General features: G+C 39.1%; 1 protein-coding gene across 1 annotated transcript; it reads left to right on the top strand.

The window, feature by feature from the left end:
• The first annotated feature begins 4,219 nt into the window (after nt 1–4,219).
• On the top strand, nt 4,220–9,269 carry LOC112170364 (phosphatidylinositol 4-phosphate 5-kinase 1). Its single transcript, XM_040508138.1, has 8 exons — nt 4,220–5,683; nt 5,769–5,933; nt 6,158–6,323; nt 6,514–6,624; nt 6,720–6,913; nt 7,003–7,133; nt 7,226–7,319; nt 7,942–9,269. The coding sequence occupies exons 1-8, from the start codon at nt 4,542–4,544 to the stop codon at nt 8,249–8,251; spliced, it is 2,313 nt and encodes a 770-aa protein (XP_040364072.1). The 5' UTR covers nt 4,220–4,541; the 3' UTR covers nt 8,252–9,269.
• The last annotated feature ends 5,541 nt before the right edge of the window (nt 9,270–14,810 follow it).

Here is a 14,810-nt window from a genome sequence, read left to right as displayed (position 1 = left end):
ATCAATTGGCGGTGGTTAAATAGTACGTCGATTGATATTGAATTGTATAGATATCTAACAGCTTTATTGCTTACCCCATATATCATCAAAGACTTGGGGCCTCATTATGTAGATCGATCACGAAAATAGGCAAGGTACATAATATTTACTGATCCATGACTCGAATTTATGGTATTCACGCACATGCTTTTGCGACTTGTAACACTGATAAAAGCAGAGGAGGACGAAGATGATGATTATTCAGAACAGAAAGGTGGGTTGGTTCATGACCGGATCATATCAGTGAGCCTGTTTATTTCCTTTCTGTAGCCTCCAAAGCTACATTTGTAATCCGTTATGGGAAGTTCTACAAAAGATGAAAACCTAGGGTTGATCTACCTAATAAATGCTTAATCTTCTTTTAGAAATGTGTCTTTCGTGCTAAGAAAATGTAATTTTGATGTTGGAACGTTCGCATAGGGTATGGACTGAACCATCTCACGACATCATATATTGCGTTGTAAATTCAAGTTGGTATTTCATTCGAATATAAGGTATGGAGAAACCACGTCCCGAAAGTAATGCAGTTTCTTAGTTTTAATTATGTCAACGATCATAGATATGATATAGGGAGAATATTTAGAGCACCGACGTACACTTACATCAACATAAATGAACCGTTAATGTTGTAGAACGGATGGATGACAACTATGATCGAATAGCAGCTTGATCGCGAAAAAGGAAAAATCAATTTGCTGCAAATTTGGTGTTCTGTGTCAAAATGTTAATTATTAAACCTTTTGGATAAGGAAACAGCGCTAGGAGTTAAGCACAGGCCTTAAAACTACATTTTACTATTTTTCTAGCAATTTAGCTTTTCTAGTTAGTTTTGAATTTATTTTCTTTTAATTTGTGGGCTTTTAAGATTGATTGGTAGTCACCCTATGGTTTCTTTTTTGCTATATATATAAGCAACATTAAATGGCTGCAAACTCTATCTTTCATATTAATATCAATCAAATTGAGAGTACTTTTCTCGTATTTCCCTGATGGAGATCCATAATTCTTATTTTAGGGTTTATAGCTTGTAAACCAAGGTTTTTTCCAACTGCAGAAGTTAGATAATATTAAATACAATTTTTAGTTATTAAAAAAAATGTTATCTATAAATATCAACGGCTCATATCATTTAATAAGTGTTGGCTTGTACTATCATAGAATAATTTCCAATGATATAGACCGAATTGTCACTATGTCATGAATCCAAGTTGGAACAACATTCAATCATAATTAAAAAATCCTTAGTTTTCACTGCATGAGGTCTACGTTAGTCTCGATTGTCATAACAAAACATGTCACCTTACATAGATTGAGTATCATAACAGTGAGAGCTATTAGATATTATGATTTTGTGAGTTCCCATGAGTTTACCAAGACAAAAAGAATAAGCTTAGGCCATATAAAGAGTAAATAAGTTTTCTAATCTTTAAGGGCACTCAATTACTTGAGGGAGATAGAAATACCTAATATTAATATTTTAAAAACTCATTCTTATTCGTTCATTCTTCATTCCATATAAGTAATCATATCAAATATAAAGTTAGTGCATTCGATACTATAGCATGATTGAAGCTTCAGGACCTATTTACAGACTACGAAAGAGAAAGGCCAAGTACGAAGAATGTGTAACAACAACGTTCATGCAAACACACGGTATACCTACTAATCATTAAGGCTTCTTAATCAGATGTGATCTAGTCAAGAATGTATGCAATATTAAAACAAGTGAGTAACTTCTAAGTAAGCTTAAGTCGATAAAACAGTAACTTCGATCACAATCATCATCATAATTCACACAGTAAAAGGAAGACGTTTGGAAAACGAAATGCCATCATAATGTACAAGCCAGATCGATTTACACATGAGAATGAGAATGACCTTTACTAATATTCATTGTGTACCAAATTTGGGACATGCTCTAAATTTGTAATTGGACAAACGCACTACTGGAAAATTGAAATTGGTCCAAATGGGCCACACGTGCCACTATACATGTTTTTGGCTTTTGTATGATTGTTCACTGTGAACCAGATCACCATTTCCAAAGCTTTGTTTACATGGAGATTCATCTTTTCCCCTTTTGACTAGGGTTAATTTTCAAACATGGTATCAATCATTCCGTTGAAAATAATGCATATAATCCCAATACGTATTTGTGAGATTTAGAACAAAAAACAATTTGGTTAATCCCAATACCAATTTGTGAGTTAAATAGTGTTTACAGCAATTTGTTATTTTACTATAATATTTATCACTCTTAACTTTAAAAGACTGACAAATGTTATTTCTTCTCTGTTTTTAAATTTGAAACCAATGTTCAAGGTTGTTAACATGCCCAAAACTTCCACACGCTTAGCTCACATTAATTTATTTGGACCACCACATATGGTGTACCACAAACAAAAGAGCCAACCCACAAAAATAAGTTTCTACTTATCCCATCTAAATTATTGAATCCATACATTTTCTTTCTAAGTTTAAATATGAACTTTACAAATTTGACATTTTTGATTCCCCAATGGCCCAATCCACCTTGATTTGGTAATAACCAGAACCATAATACTAATTTCCGCGTGTCTATCGTAATCAAAAAGATCGTTTTCCATTTTCATTGTTGAAAGCGGTGTTCGATGCTATAATATTATCATTGTAATTCATCATCTACAAAAAAAAAAAAAAATCTCTATCTTTTGGTCTGATAAAGAAAATAATAAATCCTAACAATAATAATTATAATGACAATACAAGAAATTATCTAATTTTTCAGATATTCTTGGGATATCAATAAGAAAATTTTTATTTGCACATTGCTATCTATTTAATACACACCCCAATTTTTAAGATTTTTTAAAAATACATTTTTACCCTCAAAATAGATAAACACAACAAAATAAAATTAAAAGAATACACAAACTTGACATCTGGAATCCATGGCCGAGCTCATAGACGACCGACCCTCCATGGTCGTCAGGAGCAAAGGAAACCAACACACATCTTTCTCTTGAACAAGCCCAGCGTTCACCTAGTTTGCAAGGATCGTTGTCCATTTTTGCATCTACATATATTGAATACACACACATGCCCAAAACATAATTAGAATTGCGTAAGGTTGTGAAGAAAGTAAGGCTTGAGAGTTGGGATATCAAGATATGATGGATAATCTTCCAAGCAAAACCAAACCAAACAAGCAACATATTTGAGCTACTGAGATCAATTGGATACATGGAAACTGCACCTACGATGGAATTCAAGTTTGTATTACGATTATCGAACTACAAGATTCAACAAGAGATGAACGAAGTAATTCCTGCACCAATACTTTATCTTAGGAACAAAGAAGTATACTTGGGTGAGTGGAATGAGGTTTCATCCTGTCAGTCTGTCACTGAGGTTGCACACTATGATGGGCATTACAGGAAATTAGAGGGAAAAGTTGAACAAAAAAATTATGGGGGTGTGTATTTAATAAATAGATATGTGGAAATAAAATTACACCATCAATAATAAACCCAATCAACCAACCACCAAAAGGAGGGAAATAAAGAAAACAAAAATTAGAAAATGAAAATTTATTCTTTAAAAAGGAGGACAGTCCATTAATTGTGGCAAATCGATTTATTACGTAGCCACAATCTAGGCCTTGACAACAGGACGAGAGACCCCGAAACGTTCCGTTTCGCAGCAGCACAATCAAGAAACCTTGGACGTGTCGATGGGGACCACCAAGGCCTGGGCAAAACCGTAATAAAACGAACAACGGAGAGCGGAATCGTAATCTCGCGACCCGAATCCTTGGAAAAGACAAGGACGATCCAGAATTTGTACAAAATTACGAATCCTACCCCTACGTCTGTCATCAGCTTTGGTTGCTCCCCCCCCCTCTCTATTCCTAGGCCATTCCGTCACGTCAGGACGAAACGGCGAACCAACAGAGGCAGGTGGGAAAGCCGAACCGGGGGCAATATCGTCATTTCAGAACCGAACCGGCTGAGCTGGCGGTGTGGTAATGGACCAATGGTATAATTTCTCGCCAATGCCCAGCACCGTTTCCCAAGGAAAAAGCCGGCTCAATCAATACCCACTCCCTCTTCAGCTTTTTTTTTTTTTTCATTTTTCGGGTCTCTAATATTTGGAAAAAAATTTAAAAATTTGGTTGTAATCTCTCTCTCTCTCTCTCTCTGGACTGGACTGACTGTCTCTCTCTCTCTAAGCTGTGCTGTGCGCCTTGTGTTGGTTTGTGGATTCCCACCTATTTTCCCAAACACAAAGCACTAAAGAGCAAAGACAAAGACAAAGAGGGTAGCCACAAGAACAAAAAGAAAAAGAAATACCCATTTCACTCATTCCATTCTCTCTCTCACTAATGCTCGCCGGATTCCATTTTCCGGCCGACTCTTTCTAAATGCAGTCTCGGTTTCGCTGAGCTTCGACTCCAGGAGGTGTTTACGTCAGTGTGAGTAACAAGGTAGTGTCGGTGCGTGTGTATATATGTGAAGGCAAAAATGCGTGAAGCACTGTTGTGTGAATCCCCAAGCGACGTCGTGTTGTGTGCCAAGAAGAAGAGGTCAGAGGACGAGGACGCGCCTCCGCAGCTCGTGGTTGCCGCCCCGGCGCTCTCCATTGGCCGGAGCCGATCTCAGGCGGGGACTCGCCGCGTCACTCCGACGACGACGACGACGACGACTAGCACGGAGGTGGCGGTGCCGAGCATCGAGAGGTTTCTGCCGAACGGGGATCTCTACATCGGGAGCTTCGCCGGCTCGGTCCCGAACGGATCCGGTAAGTATCTGTGGACGGACGGGTGCATGTACGAGGGGGAGTGGCGGAAGGGCAAGGCCTCCGGGAAAGGGAAATTCTCGTGGCCGTCGGGCGCGACTTACGAGGGCGAATTCAAGTCGGGTCGGATGGAAGGGTACGGGACGTTTATCGGATCCGACGGCGACACGTACCGGGGGACGTGGTCGGCGGATCGGAAGCACGGGATGGGCCAGAAGCGCTACGCCAACGGCGATTTCTACGAGGGATCGTGGAAGAGGAACCTCCAGGACGGCCAGGGGAGGTACGTGTGGCAGAACGGCAACGAGTACGTCGGCGAGTGGAAGGCCGGAGTCATTTCGGGTCGGGGCGTTTTGATTTGGGCCAATGGGAACAAGTACGACGGCCAGTGGGAAAATGGAGTCCCCAAAGGCAACGGAATATTCACCTGGCCTGACGGCAGCTGCTACGTCGGTTGCTGGAACAAGGATTTGAAGATACAGCAGCTTAACGGCACGTTTTACCCCGCCAACGGCGGCAAGGAGCAGAACTTCGACAACATTGGGCCTTTCGCGGCGGAGAATTTGACGATAACGATGAGGAAACGGTCGTCGGTGGACGGAGCTAGAGGGAGCCTGGCGGAGAGGTCGTTTCCGAGGATTTGTATTTGGGAGAGCGACGGTGAGGCTGGGGATATTACTTGTGATATTATTGATAATGTGGAGGCTTCTATGTTCTACCGCAACGGCACGGCGTTCGATCGGGACTCGTTTATGCAGTTCAAGAGGAATCCCTGTTGCTTTTCCGGCGAGCCCAAGAAACCTGGCCAGCCCATTTCCAAAGGGCATAAGAACTACGATTTGATGCTCAATCTTCAATTGGGTATAAGGTAGTTTGCGAATTCTACTGGGTGCTTTTTGTTTGTGAGTTTTGTTTGTAGCTTAGTGTTTGATTGGGTGCCTTTTTGAGTTCAGGTACTCTATTGGGAAGCATGCTTCCATAGTGCGGGACCTTAAATCCAGTGATTTCGATCCGAAGGAGAAGTTCTGGACCAGGTTTCCGCCGGAGGGATCCAGCAAAACGCCGCCTCATCAATCGTTTGAGTTCAGGTGGAAGGACTACTGTCCTATGGTGTTCAGGTGTGTGTTGAGCTTTTTAGCCTCTAGCTTATTCAGATGGATTTCAGTTAGTTATTGTTGGGCGATCATCTCTTATCGGAGAGGTTAATTTAATCGAATACTGAAGTAAAGAGCACTACATTTTAGGGTGCTGAGTTATACCGCAAGTGTTTGTTTCTTCTGTTGCTGTGAGTCTTGTTACTCTTGCATCAGTTTCTGTTACTAATTCTCTTTGGGTATTTCAGGCGTTTGAGGGAGTTATTCCAAGTAGACCCTGCAGATTATATGCTGGCTATTTGTGGAAATGATGCTCTTAGGGAGCTTTCTTCTCCAGGGAAAAGCGGCAGCTTCTTTTACCTGACTCAGGATGATAGATTCATGATTAAGACTGTCAAAAAATCAGAAGTCAAGGTTAGTTGCTACCTGTTTACTTCTATCTTCCTGACTTTTACATTTCTGGCAACAAAAGAACATTTGTGTTGAACAATTTGTGCTTTGCAGTTTGTTTGTTTCTTAAATTCCACTCTATGCTCCCTATTAGGCAACAGGTGGAAGGTGACGACTTCTGAAATTGACCTGATGGATTCTATTTTGTTTGCAGGTGCTAATAAGGATGCTTCCAAGTTATTATAGACATATGTCTCGGTATGAAAATTCTCTTGTCACTAAATTCTACGGGGTGCATTGTGTCAAACCTGTTGGGGGCCAGAAGGTATGTGTTGTGGGGACTAATTTTGCATAATTTTGTATTAATCCCCTTCTTCAGCGATGGGATACCTAACTAGTTGTTATTTGACTGAAAATCAGACAAGGTTTATAGTGATGGGCAATTTGTTCTGCTCGGAGTATAGAATACATAGACGATTTGACTTGAAAGGATCTTCCCATGGTAGAACAACTGATAAGCCTGAGGGGGAGATTGATGAAATTACAACCCTGAAGGACCTTGATCTTAATTTTGTGTTTCGACTACAAGGAAAATGGTACCAGGAGCTTATGAAGTAAGTTCCATTCCACTAACTGACTTGTACTTAGTTGCTTCTTGTTCTTTGTTATTGGCTTGATACTAACTGCGTTGAAACATTGGCAGGCAAATTGATCTGGATTGTGAATTTTTGGAAGCAGAGAGAATCATGGATTATAGTCTTTTGGTTGGTCTTCATTTTTATGATGGCAATACGTATGACAAAATGGCGCTGTCACCTTTTCTCTTGCGCTCTGGTAATTGACCATGTCTTCCCTGGATCAGTGAGTTTGTAGCTTAGTTATGGGTCAGTTTGAATGTTTGACTCAAATGCTTGTGGCACTTGCAGGCCAAAAGGATTCATTTCAGAATGAAAAGTTTATGCGCGGGTGTCGGTTTCTCGAAGCTGAGCTACAAGACATGGATCGAGTTTTGTCTGGCCGGTATGGTTTTAATAATTCATATCTTGATATTTTCTCCCGAGCTTACAGCCAAAGGTTTCCATGGTCTGGGGTTAACTATAGTTTTTAAAGAGCATAAGTGGTTGAGCATTGTCATTCTGGATTTGATGGGTGGGATAATCATTCTTCCATGGATTTGGATGTCTTGGAAATAATTGGGGGTAGGTTCGCCTTGGTGGTTTTTTGTGGGGTATTCATTGGGCAATAGTTGTTTGTGGGACACATGAAGGATATCCCAATAATTGCCCCATTACCCCAATTTAATCTGTATTTAGTGACTGAAGTCCTGAGGAATCTATTACCATAGTTGAACACTAATGGCATTACTGCTTCATTGGCAATAGTTAAAAGTTAAAACCATGTACGTGGTAATTATTTAAATTCAGGTCTAGTTTTTTACCAATATCTCAGTGCCTCCCAAATTGGAAAATAGGATAGCACTACAAGGCTCTTGCATTTGTTCTCTTCTTGAGGTGGTTATGTGATGCAATGTCGATTTAGAATAGCCTGCATTTTGTTTTCTAATATAGTGGGAAACGGATTTACATCTCTAGGCAGTTGAATTATATGATTTGCATTGATGTTAACATATGTTCTCTATCAGGAAGCCACGGATCTGCCTAGGAGCCAACATGCCTGCAAGGGCAGAGCGGATGGCTCGAAGGAGTGACTTCGATCAGTACACCCCTGGTGGGTTCAGTCATTTGACCCCTTCACGCAGCGGTGAAATCTATGATGTAGTTCTTTACTTCGGGATAATAGACATTTTACAAGACTATGATATCAGCAAGAAGTTAGAGCATGCATATAAATCCTTGCAAGTCGACCCGACTTCAATATCAGCTGTGGATCCCAAGCTTTACTCAAAGAGGTTCCGGGATTTCATTGGAAGAATTTTCATTGAAGACAGGTAGTCAACTTCAATATCAGCTGTGGATCCCAAGCTTTACTCAAAGAGGTTCCGGGATTTCATTGGAAGAATTCTCATTGAAGACAGGTAGTCGCAAAATGGCATATCGCAAGTGGAAACGAGTGCTGTTGCATTAAGAAGATTCATTAAATGATCCTCTTTCCAGAAGAAGGCTCAAGACCAGCTCAGAGTGGTTGGGATGGAGCATGACTTGAGTGGGGTTCAGAGACTGAACCAATGCAACTGTGGCGAAACCCCAAAGCTCGGTGGTGGTTCGTCTTCGGGGATCCCTATGGCTGAATTTTGAAGACACAGCCAAGGTGTTTGGTTTTGGCAGGGGGTGGGTGCTTGTACATTCTTCAAGGTAGAGAGGAAAGGTTTAAGTTATGGGGTTCTGGGTTTTCTTTCTTTAATTAATTTATTTCTTCCTTTAGGTGAAATTTTTGTGGTATCAAGGAATGTGAAAGATTTGAAAGATAGGTATAGGGAACAGATGAATATGTTTCCCAGAGAGAAGATTCAAAAAAAATGGGGGAGGAGACTTGGAATAACAAAAAGTGTACAGGGTTATAGAATAGGGTTGGATAGCTTATGGAATTCAATGGATTTTTATGTGATATTTTGAACAAGAAAAGGAAAAAGAAATGTTTGAATCAGCAGAGAGACCCTACAGGAATCTCTCTCCTCCCATCTTTCTCCCTCTCTCTTACTCTTTGCTCCTTTAATCCAGAGGTTTGTATATAAAATGGTGTTGGCAATGTGGAGTAGAAATGGGGTCAGTGCTTTGCTTTTTGCAGTGAAAGGGAGGCATTGGGGCAGGAGGAGAGAGAGGTAGGTGTTTGTTTTGTTCAAGTCCTTCAAGACCCAAGAGAGAGGGTGAGATGCATCAAAAGCAGAGAAAGCAAGAGAAAGATGCGCTGATGTTTCTTGTTTTTGCCTACTTTGTGTACTGCCTTTTCCCCTTTTTATTTACTACTGTTTCCCTCTGAATGAAAATGAATGGATTTTCATATCTATGTTTTCACTTTGGAATTCAATTCGGAACCAGAACTAGAGAGACCATTCATAGTTACTTGTTTTCAAGAGGAGGGTGGAGCAGTAGTAGCAGATGAAAGAAATAGTTGCTAAAGCAAATGAGGGAAGTGGGAGGCAAAGAAAGACAGTGAATGACCATTGAGGCATTTTGACCCAACAGGCGCTGGGCACTTTATTATATTTAAGAGCTATGAGATGAATCCAAAGCACAGTTATTATTATTGGGGATATACAGTTGCATAACAAAATCAAACATAGAATGGAAGCAGTAGAATTTAGGGTTTGGGGCATTGGGACTCGAGCTGTGCTTTAGCAGAATCACAGGTCAAAGTTTTGGTTCAGAGAGGGAAAGAGAGAGGGAAGAGTCGAAACAGTGGTAGAGTTTTGCGTCTCTTTTTTGACCACTGCCCTTTTGGGACCAACTAATGTCTGATAGCTCAGACCCAAAGCAGTGGCTTCACTGTTAGTGATCGGGGCCATTGGCATTTGCTACCATGGGGTCACTTTGATGATGATGACCGATTTGAATGGGTGTGATCTGCATGATCTTCTCCTCTAATCCTCTTTATTGAATTTGAATGTTCTATACTACGAGCTTAATTCCAAAATCGTTATATTAGCTTTATTGCGTGAAATTGTTAGATTGATCGGGGTGATTACTAGTGACTTTTTACTATAGGCGATAGAAAAGTCAAGTGATCAAGCTTGATAGGTTACAAAGTTCAAGAGATTACCCTAATGTACCAAACAGTTGAGGTAATCATATCGACCTTTTCCTGGATTTCTTGAATCCGTAGTTCAATGTATAGTAAATGTAGTAAGATTCAACAGTGTTGCATAGAAAGTCTTAATCAAATTTTATATGCATTGTTATTGAGGAAAGGTTGCAAAAGATAGGAACCTAACACAACCTAGACCCAACTATCAAAAAACGTACTTTGGGTATCAGAATGGTTGGGAGTCCAGAGCCAACTATGTGTTCAAGGGGCATGAAACTCATTTCATGTGGTTCACGTGAGCTCTGAGTAAATGAATATCATCAATGAAATTGCTAGCATCTTGTGGAGGGATTTTCGGTTATTGATGATTGGCACAAGTTATTGAATGAATTCACAATAATGGAGTCTTCATGCGTTTAAATTCTATTGTGAAGTTTCTTACTAATATTGAATTTTAGCTTTTCATAAATGAATACATATTATTCATATTGAGGAGAGATTTTTGTGTTTAGATTTTTCTTTAGTGATGTTATTTCTCTTTAAATAGCGAAAAATAGTGTAATGTCCAAAATTGCTAATCAAGCAGCAGTTTGATCTAATGGTTGCAACATTCTGCCTACAAATTGAACGACCAAATAATTGATTAGGTATCTGTCTCTCCACCTTTCTTCTTTTTTTGAAAATGATACAAATAGGGCAATAGGCATCAAGACTTGGTAAAGCGCAAATTAGAAGGCTAGCGGCAAGCCAACCCAGATATGTGTCACACACACAGTGACACACTTGTTTTATTTGGCTTGGTCCAAACATTGTGATGCTAAGTCAGCCGTCCTGCCTGTAAAGGACTTGGCCTCTTGTAACACCATTCTAATAATAGTTTGAACAAAATGACACGTTATTGGAGCATTTCTATTCCTTTTCCTTTTTCATTTATGAACCATTATTGTATTCGGTCGGGTTGACCACATGAGGTATAAAATCAATAACTTTCAACTTCTATGTTTTATAGGTCTGGAACAAAAAATAGAGGATAGTTTATTGATTTGTTAATCATTGGACCCAAAATTTAAGTTATTAGAGGACGATATTAGGATCGACTTGGGGAAGATTTTCTGAAAATGCCCTTTAGTTTTGCAGTCTGTAGTTGTACTTGACCCTAATATACAGAGGTATGAGTGTAAACCCTATCTAGCCTTGTACCTTGCAAAGTAAGAAAAGTAAAAGTCTCATATAACTGAATTATAAATTTTCGGAACCAGAATTCTGATATCAAGATACGACAACCACCGTTGAATTCAACCATAATGTAGAAAATACAATTACTTGATCGAAAGGTAACAAAATGGTGAAACATATACTACATGCAGAATGTAGGTGATTTGGAATTTTGGATCGAAGTCTTCTTCATTCGCCAACTAGCCTGGTTTTCCTTCTAACAGTTTCGTTGACAAGAAGTTAGCACTGTTATCAAAAACTGAGGTGTGGTACTACCATGGCACAGAGAGAGAGAGAGAGAGAGAGAGGTTAAAGGCTAGGTTAGGTTAGGTTATTAGCTAGTGGGCTAAGATGGGGGGGGCTTAGCTAGGTAGGGGGAGTGGCTGCATGCTTAAAAAGCAAAACAAACAAAAGAAAACGTTGTTATTTCTTTTCTATCTTTCTTTCAACTCCAGCCTTTACTTTGAAGAGATCGAGTGAGTGACTCAGTGACTTGTTGCAGCAGCACCAGTACGGACAAGAGATCTCGTCTGCAATGGAGATCTCTATATCTACGCTTTGCTCGATCCATCTGCTTTCATTCTTTTTCAAATTCAATGTTGTTAATCTATTTGTTGGGGAACGGAGATGAATGACATATTTATTTATTGCAATGTACTCTGTTGTTCGGGGTATTTCAGACAAAGCTCCACCCCGCCTTTCATTATTCATATCGATCATCATTTTCTTCCAAGTTCCGAGTTCCAACTTCCAGCTTGCATGCATGCTGATGCTGCTGGATTTGATTTTGATTGTCCAGTAAGCCCTCGACAAGCTCACTGTCATTTCATTTCATTACTACCCGTAACGCTTTATTTAGAAATTTATAATGGATAAAGTTTCTACTATATTTCGGCTCTCGACAAACTCACCGCCCTTTCTTTTCATCACTACCCGTAACGTTTTATTCATAAATTCACAATAGATAAAGTTTCTACTATGTTTCGGAATATAACTTAATTTGCTATTATATGATAAAATAGTCTGATGTTCACATCCAAAACTAATTGGCAATGGATGGAGTGGCCTAAACCCTTATAAACTCATAGGCAAAGTCTCATTTTTCCCATGTGGAATGTGTATATTCTCAAGGCAAAAGTCCCATTTTTCCCATGTGGAATGTGTATATTCTCAAGGCAAGGTCCCATTTTTCCAATGTGGAATGTGTATATTCTCAACACGCCCCCGCATGTGTGGCGAATTTTCAAGCCATACGCATCACCCGTGTGGCCATGAGGAATGTACACGTGGGTAACTCGCTCTGATATCATGATAAAGTAATCTGGAGTTCAGATCCAAAACCAATTGGCAATGGATGGAGTGGCCCAAACCCTTATAAATCCATAAGCAAGGTCCCATTTTTCCCATGTGGGATGTATATATTCTCAACACGCTCCGCACGTGTGGCGAATTTTCAAGCCATACCAATTGGCAATGGATGGAGTGGCCCAAACCCTTATAAATCCATAAGCAAGGTCCCATTTTTCCCATGTGGGATGTATATATTCTCAACACGCTCCCGCACGTGTGGCGAATTTTCAAGCCATACAAATTGACAACTTTGGGTGACGTGGAGCCCGTGTGGCCGTGAGGCATGCACACGTGGGTAACCCGCTCTGATACCATGATAAAGTAGTCTGATGTCCACATTCAAAACCAATTGACAATGGATGGAGTGGCCCAAACCCTTATAAACCCATAGGCAAGGTTCCATTTTTCCCATGTGGGATTTGTATATTCTCAACATTATAATGTTTTTCTGTGATTGAATAAATGAGACGAACATGATTGAATCTTTTTTCACAAGACACCCTTTATGGACTTGAAACGTTTACTAATGTTCCACTCTAGTCTTTTCTCTCTAACATTCCGTCCACATTACAATTAAAGTCTAAAATTGGACAACAATTGAGAGCCTGCGAGGGTATTTAACCATAAAACTCCATTCCAAACTCATGAAGTTAACTTCCTAAGCGGCAAGAGAGACGAGGAAATAGGTACATTTAGAGCCATGATCAGATTTCATAATTACCTCCAAGAAAGTGGGAGTTGGGGATAACATACCCTAATACTCTTTTTTTTTTTCCTTAAATTCCAAAAAGATCCACTGCCTTTTATCAGTTTTTTTTTTTTTTTTTTTGAAATGCCTTCTATCAGTTTATGGTAGAGTACTGGGATCTATTTTTTTTTTTTTCCCTATCCAATAACAATTAGTTAACAATTATAAGCTTCCTTAAGAAGACTGAGTTGCTTCCTTGACATGGTTAATTGATTTGTTAAATGATAATGGTGCGGCCAAATGTCGGGAAAAAGCCACGGTCATTACCCACAACATGAGGATTAGGCCTGTTTGGAGGGAGACAACTCCACCTTCCATCTTCAATATCCACTCCAATATCTCCATAATCATATACTTTTATCTTGTGCAGTTGTGCCTCTGCTAGTACTACTGTGATTATTGCTTCATCCACCCAAGTCCCAACACAGCCAAGAAGATCGATCATGGTGGCACTGTCCACAGAAATTAATGATCTAAAAGTAGGCGGACCTCCTAATTATGCTGCTTTAGCCCTTTAGGGTTTTCCAAGCCGTATTATACTCCTTGTAGGGTGGCTTCGTTTGGACACAATAATGGATGGGTAAAAAGTAAAAACTCTAAATAATTCTTGAATTATTGCAAAAGGTATTTTTTGGTATACACAAATATTTTTTTACCTCAAATGATACTTGAAGTATTGCACGTTACCAAATATAGTACCTCTACCTCAATTAATTTTTCCGTTAAAGTCGCCTATATGGCATGTATTTTTTAAATAAAAACTTTGAATGGTATCCGAATTATAGCAAAATCTATTTTTTGGTACCTGTAATTTTTTTTTTACCCCATATTGTACCTCAAGTATCGCCCCCAATTTTTTTTGTTGATAAAATTTTTAGCTAAAAATAAGTAGTTACCTTGATGAAATATTATATTTTTTTATACTGAAACTTTATTATTTCAACCAATTTGTAACACTTATTCCGATGAATGGATTTCATATTATAATGAAAAAAAATAGTAAAGGAGCAATACTTGAGGTACTATTTGGGGTAAAAAAAATTACATGTACCAAAAAATACATGCTACGTAGGCGATTTTAACGGAGATACTATATTTGGTAACAGCGTAATACTTCAGGTACCATTTAGAGTAAAAAAAAATTCGTAGGTACCAAAAAGTACATTTCACAATAATTCAGATACCATTTAGAGTTTTTACTCATAATAGATTTCCTCCTGCTTGAACAAATAATAATTCATGTATTTTGATTGCATTATCTTGGAACATGGCTGCAAATAACCAGCACAAACACAGCAGTCCAAAGTTTGGACACTTCAGACCATAAAAATATCTAAGATCTATTTCCTTTATGCAAATAGTTTACGAATTCGAATGATTGAACATGCATATTTTAAGTTCGTTAAAATTGTGTATTTAATGAAGAGACGGACAATATGAGTTTCGACATTTAAAAAAAAAACTCTTCTAGCTAGAGGGCATTAACGTTTGATTCT

This window comes from Rosa chinensis, chromosome 6 (genome assembly GCF_002994745.2).
Source record: "Rosa chinensis cultivar Old Blush chromosome 6, RchiOBHm-V2, whole genome shotgun sequence".
NCBI lineage: Eukaryota > Viridiplantae > Streptophyta > Magnoliopsida > Rosales > Rosaceae > Rosa > Rosa chinensis.
The sequence above is the reverse complement of the archived record's forward strand: the minus strand, read 5'-3'. Positions and strand labels throughout refer to the sequence as shown.